Source organism: Equus asinus, chromosome 30 (genome assembly GCF_041296235.1).
Source record: "Equus asinus isolate D_3611 breed Donkey chromosome 30, EquAss-T2T_v2, whole genome shotgun sequence".
NCBI lineage: Eukaryota > Metazoa > Chordata > Mammalia > Perissodactyla > Equidae > Equus > Equus asinus.
Window position 1 is genome coordinate 13,503,650 of NC_091819.1, and position 21,310 is coordinate 13,524,959.

Below are 21,310 nucleotides of genomic sequence, written 5' to 3' on the forward strand. Positions count from 1 at the left end.
TTGCTGACCCCTGCTCTAGAATGAGATGTGCAGGGTGGTTTTTGGTTTTTGGGTTTTTTTCAACTCATTAGAAACGGAGGATAAAACTTGTTTTACACTGGCAAGGGAAGAAGGGAGTCACCTTGTAGATTCTCAGAAGTGTTTTCCACAGCATGCTCTCTTTGCTTTGATTCAGGTATTTTCGGGTGAATCGGAAAGAACAGCCATTAAAGCTAAGAGGTTCTCAGTGAAGCTTAAAACTACAGGTCACCGTATTCTATCCTGTCTTTAAATATGTTATGGAGTCTGGGCGCTTGTTTAAAAAACAAAGCCACAGATGAACCTGACATGATGAGCTGTACATACTAAGAAGAGACAAGATAGGTTTGATGTCAGCAATGTCATGGATGTGCTTATTCCGTAGATCAGTGTTTTGAAACTGTTAAATAGTGTATAGAGGAGTAGATTAATCAAGGAAGATTCATTGTTGTAGCAGAAGTAAAAGTCAAACAGAAGGTCATTCTAGGTTAGAAGTAGTGTGGAATGTTGCTTCAGGAATGCTGTGTTGTGTATGTGGTCTTCTTAGTGTTTATGTCAGATTTATTAATCTTTAAGCATTTATTGACTACTATGTCTCAGCCACTCTGTAAGGTGACATAGATGAAAAGATGATTATAATTCAGTCCGTCAATAAGGAGTAGAGGTAGATAGATATGGAAATAGGTTGAGGTTTAGCGCATTGTAGTTGCTATGATAGAAAATAATACATAGTACAAGGGAGGGGGTGAGCAGTTATATCTGTGAGTGAGGGTGAGGAACAGACCTGGAAAGGAAATAATAATTTTAAGATGGTCACAGAGGTCTTCACATTCTTGTGCTGAGCTGGATTTGGGGCTGATACAAGCATGGAATCCAGCCCTGCCTCTTCTGTCACACAGAAGCTTTGCAAGGGCAGCTTTTTTTCACTGTCATCTGATATACCGCTTTCAACTTTGGACTAGGTGTCAGTGGTAACTGGATTGAGATCGCCTATGGTACGAGCTCGGGAGCAGTGCGAGTCATCGTCCAGCACCCGGAGACGGTTGGGTCAGGCCCTCAGCTGTTTCAGACTTTCACAGTTCACCGAAGTCCCGTCACAAAAATCATGCTCTCCGAGAAGCATCTTGTATCAGGTAAAGTGAATTTATTAGTACTGTGAGGAGGTCGCCTCATGTAAAACCTTGCCTTCTGTGTAATTTTCTAGACTCCTGCCACAAATTGAAAGAATATAAAAACGTATTAAAAAAATGATAGAAAACTTTCATAACTGAAGAAACTTTCTGATTGTCTTTTAAGGATTTCTTTGATTTTGCCTTGTTGTAGTATACATAAATTTAGGAGGTATCATGTCTTCATTTATTCTCTTTTCTAGTATTTTGTTCTTATAGCATATTTTATTTAAAAATATTGTCAGGAGCTGGCCCAGTGGTGTAGTGGTTTGCATGCTCTGCTTTGGCGGCCCAGCGTTCGCAGGTTCAGATCCCAGGTGCTGACCTAGCACCGCTTGTCCAGCCATGCTCTGGTGCTGGTCCACATAAAATAGAGGAAGACTGGCACAGGTCTTAGCAACGAGCTTCATCAAGCAGAAAGACGAAGGTGGGCAGCAGGTGTTAGCTCAGGGCCAAACTTCTTCACACACACAAAAAAATATCTATTATGATCCTGTTGAGGAGGATTTTTTGTTAGAGAAATTTTTCAAGTATGAATTTAATATAAATTTGGTTGTATTGTCTTAAGGTTTAAAGCTAAAATAGTAGATTTAGATGTTTATTTGTTGTTTGATCACCTAAAAAATATTAAAAGCTGGTAGAATGTGTAGAGATTATTTGAAGAAAATAATTTGTGGGTTTGTTCTTCCTCATAATCATATAAAATTTTTAAAAATGTAGATACTAATTAGATACTTAAAAATTAGATACAGATTTTCAAGCTTATTGAGAGTGACGTACAAAGTAAAATGATCACAAAGTAGAAGTCCATTGATGAGATTCATTGCATATGATGGATGATTTCTAGAAGGCTGTAGGAACACTGATTTGTGAGTCTGGTGGGTCAGTAGAGCATGCTTTTATATTAAATCTTTTGCAGATCAGTTCCTGCCTATCTTGAACTTTTTGTAAACATCATTTTCACATATCAAGTTCGTTTATATGACGACTGCATAATATGAAAAGGTGACGCATCTTTCACTGTTCTCGAGTCTGATTAGATGCCAGATGGAGCTGAAAAACCTTGTACGTGGATGATGGATGGATGGATGGGTGGATGATGGATGAATATGGTTTTATCGAATGTCTAATTGTTATGGGTCTAGTTATGCCTTCCTGAAACACTTTCTTCTTTAGGCTTTCATGAAGCAGTGCTTACCCACCTCAGCAAGGAGTCTTACTCTCTGCCGTTGGTTCCTGCTTTTTTGCCCAGTGATCAGTGTTGGATTGCCTCAGAGCTCTTTCCCAGATTCTCCATTCTTCTGTGTCTGTATTTTCCCTGGTGATTTGAGTATTACCATCTGTATGTCGGTGGCTCCCAGACTTTTCCTTCACCTGTGACACTGGCAGAGTTCCGAACTCGTATATCCAACGCCTGTATCTGGTTGTGTGTTTAATAGGCGTCTCAGAATTAACCTGGATAAAATAGTACTTTTGATTTCTCTCTCAAAAGCCATCTTAGTGCACGATATCACCATCTGTTCATTTACTCAAGCTGAAAATCTAGGAATAAAGCTTGAGTCCTCCCTTTCTGTCACCCCTCCTGCCGTAGGTGTAATCCATCAGTAAGTCGTTAGCTTTGCTTCAACACACGGACACGCTTCGCTCTGTGTCCATTGCTGCCAACCTGCCAGCTCAGATCATCATTTCTGTCCTAGATTACTGAGCTGCTCAGTTGCTTCCCAATTTCTGTCTTGCCTATCTGTGGTACATGGTCCACACAGCTGCCAGAAATATCTTTTAAAAGCGCAAGCCAGATCAGCTTCCCAGTGGCTTCCTGTTTCGTGTAGAAGTTACTATGGCTCTTCCTGTTCTGGATCCTTTCCACCTTTCAAGCTGCTTCTCCTCCCTGTCCTCCACGTCACCTTTCTTGTTGCTCATGACACCCTAACCCATTGGCTTTCCTATTTCTTAAAAATACCTCAGAATCCCTACAGTTGGTCTTTTTATTTAACATGCTTTGCTCCTAAATATTTGTTTGGCCGCCCTCTTGTCATTCAGGTCCCATTTCAAATAGTTGCTCAGTGAGGCCTCCTTGGCCACCCAGTCTAAATTAGCCAATTGTCTATCTGACAGTCGCTTTCTCTATCAGTGCCTTGAGTTGTTTTCTTCATAGACTCATCACTTGATCATTTATTTCTTTGCTTGTTTATCATCTGGCTTTCTCTTCTAGAATATAATAAGTTCTGCAGTAGTGGGAACTTTTCGTTTTCATTCTGTTCTCAGCACTTAGCATAATTCTTGACACACAAAAGATGCTGCATAAATGTTATATAAACTGAGGTCATTTGATCCTGTGAGAAGAGAGACTATTTTTCATGATCGTTGTGGTGTTGAAATGACAGTGCTTAGAGATACCCCGTGGCCATTGCTCTTATTTTGATGGCGATTGATGTCATTGTGGGATGTGATGCCAAAGCACTACTTAGTAAAGTTTGCATTTCAGCGCCAAATAGTTCATGTAGGTTTGAAATTTAAATAAATTTGTCAAGAAAAATGTCCAGTTTAGCCAAAAATCTGCAATATTTTATGTATACTTAGTTATGTTATTCTGCCACCTGGTGGATATCAACATACTATGTAATGATATTTTTTCCATAGTGTTAGTTTTTATGTCTTAAATAAAAACTTTAGATAATGATTAATATAACAGAATTGCCATAATTGGCTATTTGAATCAGCTAAAGATATTTAAACTATTTTTTGAACCCTAGTAAGCTTAATAGTGAAATTAGGAAATTATTTTCCATGAAACTGATTAAACAGCCTTAAAGTAAATGTCTCCTTTTTCACCAGAAAACTCACATTCTGAGAACTGAGAATTTTGTTACATAAGTAACGTCTGTATGCTTTTTATTCTTATTGCCATTTCCCAAAATTAAATTTCTTCCTAAAGTTTTGTTTAAAGTGTGCAACTGTGTTGGGGCTGGCCCCGTGGCCGAGTGGTTAAGTTCGCGCGCTCCGCTGCAGGCGGCCCAGTGTTTCGTTGGTTCGAATCCTGGGCGCGGACATGGCACTGCTCATCAGACCACGCTGAGGCAGCGTCCCACATACCACAACTAGAAGAACCCACAACGAAGAATATACAACTATGTACCGGGGGGCTTTGGGGAGAAAAAGGAAATAATAAAATCTTTAAAAAAAAAAAAAAAAAAAAAAAAAAAAAGTGTGCAACTGTGGCATTTTATCCAGTCGGAAACGTTGCCTAACAGTTACAAGAAATTTTGGATACTTTCCTAGTATTTACTGATGAGTTCATAGCTCATTGCTAATGATAACGAATTTTTTGAAATGGTAATAGTACACTTTTTTATTAAGGCATGCCACAAGAGTGCAGTTCTTGCAATAATGATGTCATTTTTTGGTTTATATTTTCTATTGGAGTATCTATTCAGATGAAGAAACAGCAGAGATAGGTTACTTGCTAGGAGATAGCTCAATACATACCCACTTAATATTATTTACCTGAAAAAATGAGCTAATTGGAGTATGTTTCTTAAATACAGACTCTTATTTTATATAAAAATTCTCAACTTTACCATGGAATCTTAATTTTTCTTAATGTAACTATGAGTGGGCAATAAATAGCTGATTCCTACAAGGTTTTTGATGGATGTCATTTGTGACAATAAATTTTCAGTAACTCCTGATCTAGGTTGTTTAATATCTGAATAACGTAAGCAGAGACTGTTTTTATGGTTGACAGAAATAAACTAGGCACCTTGTTTGCTGTGTAGTGTAGCCACAGAGCAGGATCATATTCAGCATCTTCTCTTTTACACACACTTGTTTTTTAAACCTTTTCTACATTTATACCCTACAGGCTACTTTTATAAGGATGCATAGATTTACTTATATGCCTTATATTTGCAGCAAGGTAAACTGTATTCAATTCTCTCATTTTTGTTGGCTAGTTACAAATTAAGTGTAATTTTAAGGTAAATATATTATTTGCCACTCAAAATGTGCTGTGATCTATTTAATGTAGATCATAGTGAAAAAAATTAAAACGTGTCTATGAAGGTGACTTCATTGGTGCTCTTATAATCTATGTGTAACAACTCTTGTGTTCTCTTTCTCTCCTAGTCTGTGCAGATAATAATCATGTCCGGACTTGGACAGTAACACGATTCAGAGGAATGATCTCTACTCAGCCAGGTTCCACTCCTCTAGCATCATTCAAGATACTGTCTCTGGAGGAGACAGAGAGTCATGGAAGCTATTCCTCCGGGAATGACATCGGTGAGTTCAGTTGTGGGGCATTTTCTAGTACTACGCTGGTAATGCAGAAGAAATGTATGAACTATAGTAGAAACCTAAAAAATGAGTTTTAAATATAAACTTTTCATTTTAACTTTGAAACTTATTTGAAATAAATTTAGTGCATTTTTCTTATTAAATTCTGTAAATTTGCAAAATTATATTATAGCATCATTTTTCATTGTTTAAAAAATTGAGAGCAGGGGCCAGCCCTGTGGCCGAGTAGTTAAGTTCGCTTGCTCCGCTGCAGTGGCCCAGGGTTTCGCTGGTTCGGATCCTGGGCACAGACATGGCACTACTCATTAGGCCACGCTGAGGCGGCATCCCACATGCCACAACTACAAGAACCCACAGCTAAAGATAGACAACTATGTACCAGGGGGCTTTGGGGAGAAAAGGAAAAATAAAATCTATTAAAAAAAAGAAAAATTGAGACCAAATTTTTCATCTTATTAGCATTTCCTCATTTAAATAATATTATCTCCAAATGCTAACCCCTTTTGTTTATAACTAAAAGCCATGATGGATGTGAATATTTGAAACTTAAGTTTTTTTTCATTGCTAATAATTAATCTGAAAATAAAATTTGAACCTAGAAAAGGGCTGGTGCTCTTAATACTGAGAGTGGTTTTGATGGTATTGTAATATCCATTAGGAAACAACATAGCACGTCTCCTCTGATAGGCTCTGATTTCAGCAAAAGGTATGTTAAGTGAGTGTGATTTTTCTCTCCGTATATCGCACACACACACACACACACACAGAGTCTTCATGGAGACATTATTTTCCCCCAGCACACATCTGAAAGAGTCTATACTGTATATCTATTGTATCTTACCGTACTTTTATTAATTCTGTAGGACCTCTTGGTTAACTAATGTACCTTTCTGATGATTTTGTACAAGCAGAAATTATAGCACTGATGGAAAATAGAAAGGAGTGTATTAGAATTGTTTTTGCATGAAACTATTATAAATATGTGTCCATCCAAAATAAGCTTCTACAGCAAAGATTTCAAAATAGTTGTCTTTTAAAAATATAAGCTACTTACGAGAATTATACTTCCGCAGTCTTTGTATTTTTAGAAAAAGAAATGCTTAGTGTTGTCAACTTTAACAGTTGCTGTGGCATCCCAGTTCTCTATGTGATGCTAGGCTCTGGAAGTTTACAGTTTTATTTCATCAACACATTTTTTTCCTGGGTTTATTTTGAGATATAATTGACATCTATCATTGTGTAAGTTTAAGGTGTAACGTCAACAGATGTTTATTGAGGACTTTTGTTCCAGGGATTAGAAATCTAACAAAATGCAGTGGACATCAACTTATAGGAGAGTGAGCAGTGGGAATAAAAAGCAAACAGTTGTATTTTGCACACTGTGCTCGAGTTCATAGGGCAGAAAACACCCAGGGGAGACTGCTGGGCTCTGTGCTGGGTGTTGTAACACGTGCTCTCGTTTAATCTTCCCATCAGTTTATGAGGTAGCTATTATCCCCACTTAACACTGATGGAAACTGACGTTCAGACGGAGAACACTTCATTGGAGGTCTTAATGTTGGAGCGGAGACATGAAAGTTTGGAAGGTTCTAGCATTGGGACATTCCTGGCAAGGAAAACAGCATGTTAAGAGGAAAGAGGCCAAGAGAACCTGACAAGTTTAGAAACTGTCAAGAGGGTCATAAGTTGCTGGCATGTGGGTGAGAAGAGTAGGACACGAGGCTGAGTGGTTGGGGATCAGGTCATGGGTCAGATCAGGGGGAGTATGTCTAATGTGAATAAAGACAGATTTGGAAACTGTAATAATAGCGCATCCTTTCTGTGGTGATGATGATAATTCAACTGAGTTCTTTATAAAAGATCTTTACTTTAAAAAAGCCCTGTAAAATATTTAAAGGGAGCAGGGAGATTATTTTTTCTCTTTATAGTTTTGTTTTAAAAATATCCTAAGTTGGGGCTGGTGTGGTGGCACAGCGGTTAAGTGCACGCGTTCCACTTTGTCGGCCTGGGGTTCGCCAGTTCGGATCCTGGGTGCGGACATGGTACCGCTTGGCAAGCCATGCTGTGGTAGGCGTCCCACGTATAAAGTAGAGGAAGATGGGCACGGATGTGAGCTCAGGGCCAGTCTTCCTCAGCAAAAAGAGGAGGATTGGCGGCAGATGTTAGCTCAGGACTAATCTTCCTCAAAAAAAAAAAAATATCCTAAGAGATACACGTATAGATTAATGGAACAGAATAGAATGTGCAGTTTTGGTAGGATAGTATGGGTGGAATCGAGACTGCAGTGGGTAATGGAGTAATAAATATCAGAGGTGACCATGAAAGAAAGAAGTGCTGGAGCTAGGTAGAAGGCAAGGAAATTCAAAAGTCTCAGTTTTGATCCCTTCTCCTTCTTTCCCATTGAACATAGGCGAGAGATAAGGATATTTTGTGTTCTGAAGGAAAGGAGCCGATTTAGGGAGAGGAGTTAGAGAAACTATAAAGAAACAGGTGTGGATAATTAGTAAAGTTAAATTATGTGAGAATCTCACATTGATGTAAAGTTTGACGGGAGAGAAGATACAGTCCCGTGTCCTCATTCCTAGTTACTTTCTTCATCATCACTCTGTTGACTTTGTTTATAGGTTATTGAATGAGGACATTTCATTTCAATAGAATTTGACTTCAGAAAGTTGTCCAAGAATTGGGCAACTGCATAGCTTAGTGAAGAGCCAGACCACTTGGGGTCGAATTCCACTTCCATCAAGAAGGACCTGTGAGATCTTTGGTTAACTCAGCTGTTGATGCCTTAGTTTTCTCATCTGTAAAATGGAGATGTTAATAGTGCATCCCTTATGTGGTGATTCTGATGATGAAAATGAGCTACATGTAAAGCTTTACCGTGGCACACAGTAAGCACAATAGAAGTGTTTGCTAACTAATAAAGATGGTATTGTTCCATTTATTAACTAGATATGATTCACACAAGATAACTTGGAATACACAGTCATGCGTCACATAATGCTGTTTTGGTCAGTGATAGACCACATATAGAATGGTGGTCCCATGAGATTCGTAGCATGTGGCCTAGGCGTGTGGTAGGCTAGACCATCTAGGTTTGTGTAAGTGCACTTTATGATGTTCGCATGAGGACAGAATCACCTAACGATGCATTTCTCAGAACATGTCCCTGTTGTTAAGCTATGCATGACTGCACTGTCTTTAAAAATTGTGTTGTATATCACATAAATTTTTTTGAATAGTAAGTTGGTACTATTTTAGCTAGTGAGTATGATGGGAAAAGAGAATTATTAAATTTTGTGTTTAAGTCTTGCTTGGAAAAGCTTTTTCTTTATATCATTCAGAAACTTTAGTTTCTCATACTTTATTGTTTATTTTTATTGAGGTAACATTGGTTTGTAACATGATATAAATTTCAGAATTCGTTGTTACCATTTACCCCTTTTGCCTGCCCCGCTTCTCCGTTCCCCTCTGGTAACCACCGATCTATTCTCTGTCTTTGTGTGTGTTTATTTGTTGTTGTTGTTGTCTTCCACATATGAGTAAAATCACACGGTATTTGGCTTTTTCCCGTCTGACTGACTTTGCTTGGCACAGTGCCCTCAAGGTCCATCCATGTTGTCACAAATGGCAAGAATTTGTCTTTATGGCTGAATAGTATTCCATTGTGTATGTCTACCACATCTTTATCCATTCATCCATTGAATCTAAGACCTGACCCCATAAAACTAGAAGAAAACATAGCACACTGTTTGACATTGGTCTTAGCAGTATCTTTTTGAATATCATGTCTCCTCAGGCAAGGGAAACAAAAGAAAAAAATAAACAAATGGGACTACATCAAACTAAAAAGCTTCTGCACAGCAAATAAAATGAAAAGACAGCCTAACAATTGGGAGAAGATATTTGCAAATCATATATTTGATAAGGGGTTAATATCCAAAACATCTAAAGAACTCATACATCTCAACAACAAAAAATCAAACAACCTAGTGCAAAAATGGGCAGAGGATCTGAACAGACATTTTTCCAAAGAAGATACATGGACTCTTTCTAAAATATATGGCCCATTTACCTGCCTTGCCAAGTACAATAAAGTAAAAATAATAGATTCTTTCTTTTTAGATTGAAAACCTTGCAGGGTGCAACAGGCTTCTGATTAATTCTATTAATGAAGTTGCACTTTATTTTTTAAGTTTTTGCGTGTTGGCTTTTCAAAAAAAAAAAGTCAATATATAAAGTAACTTCATTCATATGTCCCTTTTTTGAGGTTATGAGGAACTGAGCATATTCTCAAAGATAGTGAATGTAGAACTTATATTTAACGGGTTTTCTGCTAGTGCTGATAATGTATAGTCTTAAGCTTGCCTTCAGCTTTTACAGCCTTAGTGCATAAAATATAATTTTGAAATATGTATTTCTTTAAGAAATTCTTAATGAAAATTGAAGTACTTGTGGCACTGCAGTTTGTGTCTGGTTTTGACTCGGCATGCAGTGCCTTATTGATAGGCATGGAAAGTTCTTTGTGGGTATAGATATTAATGTTCACTTTGTGAAATGAAACCAGTTAAGTTTTAATTCTGGCGTTTTCTGTTTTCTGACCAAGGGCCTTTTGGAGAGCGAGATGATCAACAGGTGTTTATCCAAAAAGTTGTTCCCATCACTAACAAACTGTTTGTAAGACTCTCATCTACTGGGAAAAGGTAACCCCTTACTGTAAAGAGATCTTTACTCAGAAATCACTTTTGTCGTATGAAAGGTATTGAGTAATTTGATATTGTTAAAGGAATGCTATCAGAAACATTGTTGAGAGAGAAGTTTGTTCATTATCTGTGATCGTTTTAGCTTAAAAGGAAGACGGTATACTTACTGCTTTTTCTCTAGAATTTCTTTAAGATGTTCACTGTGGCTGCGGACGGTTAGGAAGGACTAGTGATATAATAGGACAAGAACCCAGTGAATCTGATGGCAGACAGCTGAACTAAATTCTTTTTTCTTTTTTTTTAAAGATTGGCACCTGAGCTAACATCTGTTGCCAATCTTCTTTTTTTTTTTTTTCCTCCTTCTCTCTCAAGTCCCCCAGTAGATAGTTGTATATTCTAGTTGTGGGATTCTTCTGGTTCTGTCAAGTGGGACGCTGCCTCAGCATGGCTCGATGAGTGGTACTAGGTCTGTGCCCAGGATCCGAACCAGTGAAACCCTGGGCTGCCAAAGCGGGTGCATCAACTTAACCACTCAGTCCTGGGGCCGGCCACTGAACTAAATTCTGTTCTTGCACTTCCTCTTACCAGCTGTGTAAATTCAACTTCAGTTACTTTGTTACTCTGAGCCCCAGTTTCTTTATAAAATAAGATTCAGCTACCTTAGCAGGATGTCATGGGATAAAATGCGTTAAAAACATAGGAAATGTCTTGCTTTGTCCCTGACTATAACAGATGCTCAAAAGAAGTTAGTTTCCTCTTCCTCTTCCATTTGACTGAAATTTTACTTCTTTTAAAATTATTTAGCCTTAAACAGAATGAGCTGTAACATTTCTCTTTAAGAACAAAATGTTTTGATGTCTAACCAATGTAAAAAAGTAAATTCCTTTTAGTAGTCATTTAAAAAGTTACAGATTTTCCTGTTAATCTTACTAATGCTACTGATATTTTTAATAGTTTCTTGGTTACCCCTTCTTCAGGCTGTCTCTAGTTTTTTAATATTTTAATGAATAAACTCTTTGAGATGATAAATTTTCTTTCCATCGAAGTTTATTGTGTGTAGTCATCAGTAACTATTAAGTGAATTAATTCCAGAAAATTTTTATGTACTGACCAATCTTTTTGTCAGCTGTTTTTTAAAAGAAAAAGTACTAAGAACCTATAATGTAGTTAGAGAGCAAATAATTATCTTAAGAAATGTTATAAATCACTGTGATTTAGTGTTCTGTGCATATTTGGTGAAGAAGCTGCCAAATGTTTCTTAATACTGCAGTCATAACATCCTCTAACAGTGTAATATATCATACCCTCTTCTCTTAGTTCAGGCAGTAGCAGTGTTTTGTAATCAACTATAATTTCTGCAGGATAAAACAAATGTTACAGTTTTTAAGTGTACAATTCCAGAGGAAAAGCTATAGTTATAAAAATAACAAGCAAAAATTCCTTTGTAGAATTAAATAGAAGCTCAAACCCTTATGAAGCTAATGTGAAGCAAAGCTCTTAAAGAGAGTTCAAGTTCTTAAGCGTGAGAAGTGAAATGGGCAGGGGAAAAACCTTGTAAAAAGTTTTAAAAGAAGAAGTAATTCTAAGGAATCTATCCCATAGGAAAAATAAAATGAGCAAAATCATGTTTGTTTTCATGCACATGGGTTGATTTATTTTATTTTAAACATAAACAGGAATCTAGATTTTTAAAAATATTTTATATCAATTTAGATTATTACTAAAAGTAAATGTAATTTGCTACATTTATAATAATGAGAAAAATTGTGATCATCTCAGTAAGCACAGAAAAAACATTTGACAATTCAACACTCATTTATGATAAAGAATCCTAGCACTTAAAAAATAAGGAGTAAATTTCTTAATCTGATAAGGTCTACAAAAATAATTGTAGCAAACCTCATACTTAATGGTGAAATAGTGAAAGCTTTTCCCTTGAGATTGGGTGTGAGAGTACGATAGCCTCTATCACTGTATGTGGACATGGAGGAATTAATCCCTCCCACCCACTTTTGCCTTGCCTGCCAGGAACCTCAGCTAGGCTTCATATTCTGTTCCTGTAATGTTTCTCACATTAATATGGATTGTATTTCCTCTTCCTCCTTTATTTTTTCACCTTGCATTTACATAGTAGTAATTGTTCTTAATTATTATTATTTTTTTAAATAAATCCCATCCGCTCTGTTTTGAAGTAGACTGGGACAAATAATTGAATCAAGTACAAGTCAGTCAACCCTTATTATCACTTTGGGAAATCATTTTCAACATTATCCGTTGGTTTCTTCATTTGTGAAATGTGGATAGTAATTGTTCTTTCTCAGTTTTTTTTCTCTTTTATGAAAATCAATGCAAGAGCTATAAAAATGCTTTGAAAGAGTTGAGTATTACCCTGGTGGAGGAGACTATTTAGGCGTCTTCATACAGCTGTACATTTTTTCTGATTTCAGTTTTTAAGTTTACACGTAAATTTTAAATGACTTCCTAAGATCTTTTCTAGAATGATGGCTACTTGCTTTGTTTTTTTCTGCCTTTTTAGGTTCCTAACTTCCTTTTAAAGAATTGCTCAATTCCTATCAAGGCTCTTTCTGTTTTTCTTTTAAGGTTCACTTAAATTATTTGCCTGATTTCAAGTATTTAACACATTGTTTTATAAGAGCCTTTTTCTCTAGACTCAAAGAAACAAGGCTGGAATTTTTGTCCTGTTGACTTACCTTGACCTCTTTAAATCTGTTTTACATAAGTGGAGTATTCAACTATAACTTTGCAAAAAAGAAATTAATTTCGAAAATCTGAATTATAAATGTTATTTGTTCCCCATGGTTTACAGCTGTATATCATCTCTTGCAGAATCTGTGAGATCCAGGCTGTTGACTGTACTACAATATCCTCATTTACAGTGAGAGAATGTGAGGGGTCCAGTAGGATGGGCTCAAGACCAAGGCGCTACTTGTTCACGGGCCATACGAATGGCAGCATTCAAATGTGGGATCTCACCACTGCTATGGATATGGTGAACAAAAGCGAAGATAAGGGTAGGTCCATAGGGAAAGATGGCTGTCGCAGGGTAAGCTTCTGACAGAAGTGATGATGACGAGTGCATGTTCTCCTAAGATGTAGGTGGGCCGACTGAAGAAGAGCTGCTCAAATTGCTGGACCAGTGTGATCTGAGCACGTCTCGCTGTGCTACTCCGAACATCAGCCCGGCAACCTCTGTGGTTCAGCATAGCCGTCTCCGTGAATCCAATTCCAGGTCAGTTAAACAGTTGACGGTTGTATAAGTTGAGTGGATTGCTTTTGGGAGAATTGGCTGAGATTTTGTAATCACATACTTGTTCTTGAAAACCGTATTTTTCAAAATACATTTTTAATTCCAACTTCGTGTTCAATTTTTTTTAAATTTATCTACATGTATATCTGGTTCTTTGCATAGAAAAACATTTTTTGCCCTTTAACTTCTGTTCTGAATTGTTGCCAATTTGGATGCCTCTTATGTGATCCAAAAGCCACTCAAAGGAAATTAGAAAAATCCCATGCCACCTTGGATAGTACGTGGAGCTTTTGTTCCTCTTGCTTCAGGGACACACTAATGAAAGTGATCACAGTATCTTGTCTGATCTTACATTTAGGCATTAGGTACTTTTATTTATTTATTTATTTTATTGAGGTATAATTGACATACAACATTCTATTGGTTTCAAGAGTGCAACATAAGGATTTGATATTGGTATACATTATGTACTTTAATACAATTACATAGTATATCTTTTTAGTTACCATATTAAAAAAGAAATTCCAAAATCTGAACTAAGGGCCAAATACTGAAGTATGTTATTTCACATTTGTTTTGAAGGTTCCCCCCCCCCCCAGCTTTTTCAGCTGTTCACAAAGCTAGCTTGGCTGTGAATATATGTATAGTATTATTTGCATTGGTAACTTTATATACATATACACACCTGCACACACATAATTAAAATATAGAATACTTAATAAGTATATTTCTATATATAGAAATAAGGATGAAATAGTCTTTATATATTTATATGATGTGTTTTTATTGGTAGTTTAATTAATGAGATGTGCCCCTGAAAAATGTCAGAAACAAATCTGAATTGTCATTTAAAAACTGTATTTCAGCCTTCAGCTCCAGCACCATGAAACCATCCACGAAGCAGCTACTTACGGCTCCGTGAGGCCTTACAGAGAGAGTCCTTTGTTAGCAAGGGCAAGGAGGACTGAGAGCTTTCACAGTTACAGGGACTTCCAGACTGTTAATCTGAACAGAAACGTGGAAAGAGCCGTCCCTGAAAATGGTAAGTTGGGTCCAATACAAGCTGAAGTAAAGCGGGCAGCAGGGGAGTGTAATGTGTCTGAGAGAAAGTCTCCTGCAGCGGAAATCAAAAGTTGGAGAGAATCAGATAGTGGAGTGGAAGTGCATAAAATAGCTGAAGGTTTTCTAGAATCCAAGAAAAGGCCATCAGAAGATGAAAGTGAAAATAAAGTGGAGTTAAGGAAGAAAGGAGGATTTGAAGGAGGCGGATTCCTTGGAAGAAAGAAAGTTCCTTATCTGGCGTCATCACCGAGTACCTCTGATGGAGGTACTGACTCGCCTGGCACTGCATCCCCGTCGCCCACGAAGACGACTCCCTCTCCTCGGCATAAGAAAAATGATTCTTTAGGTCAGGAGTACAGCTTGTGAAAACTCACCAAAAGGAGTAGTTGTTTTGTTAATTCAGGTTAAAGTCAAACTTGACTGGATTTCAGTACATTAGCTTTTACGCCAAAACTTTACAAATGAAAATTGGACTTCATTTAGTATCTTTTTAACAGAATTACCTGGAGTAAGGAGGTAAAATAACTATCTCTTTTGATCTTTTGGGAGATTTTTTTAGTTTTACAAGTACATTTAACAGATCATTTGTAAAAGCAAGAGTCCACTTCAATGTTTACTACTCTGAATTTTGGAAACCTAGTCCGGTGTCTTACTGAGATGGTGCCCATAGAGGTGAGCATCCCCGAGAGCGTGGGAACCCACAGACTGCATTCCGAATCTGGGTCATGCCTCACGCTTGGCTTGCGGTGTTAGCTTCAGTGAATCACATGAGTCTCTCTGGAACTTAGTCTCTCAGCCCTTATTGTGATTGCAGAGTGCTTACCAGATATTTAATGAGGTGCTATGTTTGTGAAAAAACACCATGTCATTCAAAACACTATTGATGTTGAATCCCAGATTACACCGTGTAGTAGTAAGTCCCTTAGGGTGATTTTATTTTAATTGTGGGTCGTTTTCCGATTCTCACTGTTGGAGTTCTTAAATCTTAGCAAGCATCACCATGTTAAATGCCAAAAGTCTGTTTAAACTTTGTTTAAAGTTGGAGCAGTTGTCTGTGTTTGAACAGATGAAATAAAAATACTAATCAAGGACGAAGCTTTGAGTGCCCAGAAGGGAAAACTGTACAGTTGCTAGTCTGCCGTGTGTTAGGAGCTGCCGTGTTTTTTTCCAGTGTTAATAATCAAGATTTAAATTAGAATGTGGCCATTTTGTAAGCTTATGAGACTGCAGTTCTGAATTTTTGATTAAAGGTTTTGGCTGCTGTAAAAATGTTATTTTGAATATATTTTGAATTGTAAGAACAACAGAAAAATTTTTTGTACTTTTTTCCACTTAATTGGAATGATTTTCTTTTCTGCAAGTAATTGTAAATTTAAAGCATTAAGCATTTATTGGTGCATAATGTATATATTCTCATACCAAGAAACATAATAAGTGAGTGAAGTTGAAATAAATTCTTTAAAGTTTACCATATTGCCAGTGGTTTCACAACGGTTCTCTTGTATTTATCAATTAAATAAAAATGATTAAGACTGTGTGTTTTCAGTCGCTTAAGGACCAGTCACCCGTTTAAAGTACACCTGTATGAGTTTGCTCGCGTCTTTGCTGCTTCCCGTAATAAAGGGGGAGGGGAGAGGGAGAACTTATGTTATCAGTGAGGGAAAATGGTGGGCAAGGAATCATTTCAGTGTTGCTAAGGATTCTAGTTATCTGTTATACCCTTGTTTCCCATCACAGTCATGTAATAGTTGGGTGGGCAAGAAGAAAGCTAAAGAAAAAAATTGAGTGTTTACCCAGCCTTTTCCAAGAGTAAAAGGCCATTGGGGGAAAAAAAAGACTTCTTATATAGTAAAATCCCATACAAAAGGCAACTCACTATACCGTGGATTGCATGATACTACAGGTCAAATCTTATTTCTTTCTTTTACTTACAAGAGTTTGAACCTTGATGTCATAGCAGGGGTTGAGCTACTCTGGCACTTAACTTTGTGGCCCTCAGCAGATGATGCCTGCTGTGCCTAAGTCGTTTCATTATACCTACCTTTGCAGGGTTTTTGTGACTGAAAGAAAAAGACATTGAAATGAATCTTTATACTTGGTATGACTGAAAAACAAGAACAGAATTAGAATTCTGATGAAAAGAATTTTCCAAGTAATTGTCTACGTATTTCAAAGCAGCTCTCATAAGTATTGTCATACCAATAGGCTAGGCACTGTTTTCCTCATTTCACAGATGAGGCTCACCAAGCATAGGCAGCTTATCTGGCCACAAGGCTCCTTAGCCACCGAGCCAGCATCTGAACCCGGGTCCGCCTGTTTCGGGAGCCTGTGGTCTGCTCCTGGCTTTCTCATCCAGGCTTTTATGTCAGAATCACCTGAGGCTGTGCGAGCGCAGTTGTCCGGGCTCCCTCTAGACCTGCTGAACTTGCGTCTCTGGTGATCGAGACTCATGTTTTGAAAAAAGTAGCACATTGGTTCTAATGTGCATTGATGGTTAAGACATTATCCAGAGCATCTTATTTTCTTAAATGGCCTCACTTTTATCATCATTTGTGTGTAATTTGTAAATACAACTCATAGCTGTTAGAGTATTTTTTCATACATACATTAAATCAAACATGGTTCACATTTAAATATTTATTAAGCAAACCGTCTTTAGATTAATTTACATGATCATGTGCATTGGAAATAAACTACTCTTCATGTGGGACATAATAAGTTCCTTATCACTGAATTAGCCCACCTGATCTATATTTTATTTACAGATTGTTCAGGTTGAATTACATTGATGCCAACATGACTTTTAGATCGGTATAAGGTACCATAACAGATCCATATTTAGGTTTTCCATTTAGTGGAAATGACAATAGATCACCTACAAACACAATTCTTAATAGAGCTCATAAAAACAGCTATGTACTCTTATAAGCAGTTAATATTAGGAATAACAAAACATAGTAGTTCTTAAATTACGCTGAGAATGTGGCCTCTGCAAGTGGTAAGACGTGAGTCAGAAGAGTGAGAGCAGATTTAAAGGGCTTCCTAGAGAACTGCTTGTTTGAAAAGGAGACGTGGTGGGCCAAGGAGTATGGTCCCTGGGCACAGTGTGTTGCTCCTGTCCGTGAGCTCTTCCAGGTTGCTTTACGTTGCTTTTCAACATTAGGAACACCTGGAGGCTTAAACACACATGCCTCAGCCCCACCCGAGACCAGTTGAATCAGACTCTCCAGGTGTTTCATGGAGGCTTGGCAAGCAATACCACTTAAAACTAACAAAACAAAATCTTGGGCTGCTTCTCTGAAATGAGTCAGGTTAAGAGCATTCAGGGGGCAGTGTTCTTGGTTGGAAGCCATACAGGCTTCTGTCCACTCTGAGCTACAGGATCAAAATGTAAATGATTGAGCTAAGTGAATTCATGTAATAACTAAATGTCTAATGAGATGATTAAGTGGAGGTGATTTAATATAACCCCCCCTGCCATTCTCTGTGTTCTTTTACAAATTTTATTCTGTGATAAAAGTATCTAGTTAATTTTTCAGAAATGAGGATGAGCTCAATCTGAATGCACGTGTGACTAGCAAATTCTATTTGCGAAAGTGTAGACCAAGGGCAAGGATCCAAGTTTGTGACTGGAGAAGAGTCTTCTCTCTGTGCCTTAAGCAGCTCATGTGAATCCAGAATCTCAGCCTTGGAAAGGCTCCTTTGTGCCAGCTTTAAACAACAGATCCACCCAGGTCAACAGATGGGAATTAAAACCAGTAAACTAAATTAGCCAATGCTGTTTCCATTTCAGAAAGTATAAAACTTTTGGCGAGAAAAAAGCTTCTTATAATTTATACATCCACTGCCAAAAGGGCACAATTATTTCAGATGTCTTTGCGTAGAGCACTTCTAACAAGAGGGCAGGACTTCTGCTTAATACTGCTCTCTGCTTTGGACACTTACTGTTGGCAACGTTTGTCCGGGAGCTGGTCAGTCTGAGGAGTTGCTGTGCCACAGACTTGGTCAAAGTCTCAGTACCTCCAAAGCCCACAGTCTTTGACTATTGGACGTTGGGTAATTCATAGTTTTCAAACAGAATATGGATAGTTATCCTTTATTTTACAAGTTTTGGCCAGCTCAGCTTTGGGAAAATCCACCTACCTCTGAATGTAATTCGCAAAATATTGTCACGCAAACGTGTATGAGACATATAGATTCAGAGTAACTTCCTGGAGTCATGAAGACTCATTAAGAATGAAGAAGAGTCATTCTTAAGGAAGAAGAGAGGTTTTCTTACGTTGTTTTCCATGAAGAACAAAATTACCTTTAATTTTATGTTGATGACTTGGGGAAAAAAAATGTTTCTTGCTGTAGGACTTTCACCAATAACTTTGCAATGTAGCTAGAACAGATGACAAACATTGGACCCACAGAAATTGGTACTGTTGAATATCCTCTGGTCTTAGTGATTGTAGGACTAGAATTGAGTAGTTCTCTGAAATGGAGGGATATAGTCCAGAGTCATATATACAGATGATATATATGCATATGTAAATCTCATGTTTACATATGAATGTTAATTTAAACAATGTCAAAGCAGGAAGGAGCACAAATAAAATTTTTCCTTTTTTAATTCCACATTTGCTAATGAAATACTTCAAATAGAGTAGCAGTTTCCATGTGAAATGTGCTAAGCTGAAGATGTCAATATTCCGGGGGATTCAGTGAATGGACAGCATTTTATGAAAAGTACTGATTGGAGTTTCAAAACTATGTCAAATATGTGAAGGTGTTTCTGTCGAAACGCTTCATTTTCTCTCTGAAATATCTAAATGAGCTGTTTAGTCCTTAGATTTTCGGAAGACTCATAAATGGAAGAACAGACGTTTATTTGTAAATGCGTGTGGTGGCCTATGAAAAGGTTTGGTCATTATTTATCCCCAAACATGGGAATGAAGTAGGACCTTCAGCCAAGTGTGAAGCCTCAATGCAGAGTTTGCTTTGCTCCAAGTGATTCAGCTTGGCCTGGAGTTGGGAAGTTATTTTGTAGTTGTGATCATTAGAATTGTTCCTTACAGGATAGTGTCAACCTTCATGGAAATAGGATACTGCAAGGAGCAGCAGTGACATACTCTCAGAAGGCTCCCTTAGTTTGTAAACTAGTAACTTCACTTGTAACAACTGTGGGCCAACTTGACATTGCCACAGATTATTCATTTAATCAATGGCGTCACTGCCAAACAGCCAAGTGAAAATTAAACACTTCTTTAGCTTCCACAAAATAACTAGGGCAAAAAAAGTATTTTCATGTAGATAGTACCCCTCATTTCAGACAACCAGAGAAATAATGTTTCTTAGACCTCAATTAGGGAGGAACAATTTCAAAAACAATCCTCATTTCTTTAAAGGATTACGGAATAACAAGCAATGGCGTTTTAGCATTTACGATGCGTCAGTGATAACCCGGTGGGACTGGGGTGTGGAGTTGAATCCCAGCTTTACGTCTTGGGGGTTTCCATCCTTCACAGGTGGGTGTCGGTGAATGTGGTGTGTTCCTTAGTCACAGAGCTGAAACCCTTGATGGCATTCATCAGGTCCTCTTCATCCACATACTGAAAATAAGCCAATCATCATTAGTTAGGATGTTTGCTGTCAAGAGAGTTCACCTTCAACTGGTGGTTCTCTCAGGTTAATGTAAAAAGTCCTCAGGAAGTATTTTAAGGCTAATATCCTATGCTCACCTCTATAAGGTGTGGTTTGAGGCCATCCTTGCCTCCACGTTTACCTTAGCTCAAGTTTACCTTATTGAAATGATCACGTCACATGCATGCATGGACTATAGACTAATCCAAAATGTATGTCATTTGAGTGTTACATTGTGCCATATTTTGACCTTTCTAAGCCTCAGTTTTCTCATCTGTAAAGTGGGGAGATACTAAGATTTTAAGATTTAGTTCAAAATGTAAGCAGGGGAGCCAGAACGCAAGCTATTGTGCTCCATTGTGTCCCATTCTCTTACTGTATTTGTATTGATCGAATAGGGTTAGTAATGTTGAGTATAATGTTATAACGAACAGGTATGTTGCCAAGTTTTTGAATCTTCAAAAGCTGCCAATGAATTGTTTTGCATCCTGCCTATTATTAGTACTGTCAAAAGCAAGTAAAAACGGCAGTAAGTATAATAGTGAAGAATGGGGGCTCTGCAATCAGACTGTGTTCTTAGGATCCCAGTTCCACAAAAATACTTACTAGCTGTGTGTCCTTGTGTCAGGACACACATGCATCTAAGACCTAAATGAGTTATGTTCAACCATGTGACATTGCCATTTTCCTTGTCAAATATGGTCAATTAACAATTCCTTACATTTCAAACTAATATAACTATATAGGAATAATTATTTAGAAACTGTATATCTGAAATGAAATCATGGAATTCAATAGTCCTATCAGCATCATGCAGACCCTTGATTTTAAAATGCGTGTCATATATCATCATTCTGAACAAACCAGAAGGACTGTGCATTTTATTTTATTTTTATTTTTTTGTGCTTGGAACCTGGAGCCAGGAAGCTTGCTTTATTACGTGCCATTAGTTAAGAAGGCCTCATGGAAGTCATCAACTTTTTAGTGAAGGAAAAGTGAGGACTTAGAGAAATGAGTGAATGAGTCTGAAAGCAGAAGCAGAGGGTTGAAAGAAATGGAGGTGAATAATCCTGCCTCAGAGGAGGTAAGAGAGGAGCCAGGTTCTTAGGTGGCTGTTTGTTATCTAACCATCCCAAAGGAAGGGTTCTCCAGCGGACTTCTGGGTAGTT

The 21,310-nt window shown here is 37.6% G+C and overlaps 2 protein-coding genes across 6 annotated transcripts in view; one reads left to right on the forward strand and one right to left on the reverse strand.

Moving 5' to 3' along the window:
• The window catches only part of KCTD3 (potassium channel tetramerization domain containing 3), a 49,416-nt gene extending 33,427 nt beyond the window's left edge, over positions 1-15,989 (forward strand). For 3 of the 5 annotated variants that reach the window (XM_044762768.2, XM_070501448.1, XM_014849886.3), the window contains 6 exons: positions 981-1,151; positions 5,313-5,468; positions 10,090-10,186; positions 13,034-13,218; positions 13,298-13,436; positions 14,321-15,989. In XM_044762768.2, coding sequence (XP_044618703.2) covers positions 981-1,151; positions 5,313-5,468; positions 10,090-10,186; positions 13,034-13,218; positions 13,298-13,436; positions 14,321-14,882 — 1,310 coding nt within the window. In that variant the 3' untranslated portion in view covers positions 14,883-15,989. The remainder of the gene's footprint in view (positions 1-980; positions 1,152-5,312; positions 5,469-10,089; positions 10,187-13,033; positions 13,219-13,297; positions 13,437-14,320) is intronic. The other 2 variants (XM_044762769.2, XM_044762770.2) reach the window with 1 other exon arrangement.
• A 278-nt stretch (positions 15,990-16,267) lies between these two features.
• The window catches only part of USH2A (usherin), a 743,449-nt gene continuing 738,406 nt past the window's right edge, over positions 16,268-21,310 (reverse strand). Inside the window, exon 73 of the mRNA XM_070501449.1 lies at positions 16,268-20,110. Within this exon, the coding sequence (XP_070357550.1) occupies positions 20,021-20,110 (90 nt within the window). The 3' untranslated portion in view covers positions 16,268-20,020. The remainder of the gene's footprint in view (positions 20,111-21,310) is intronic.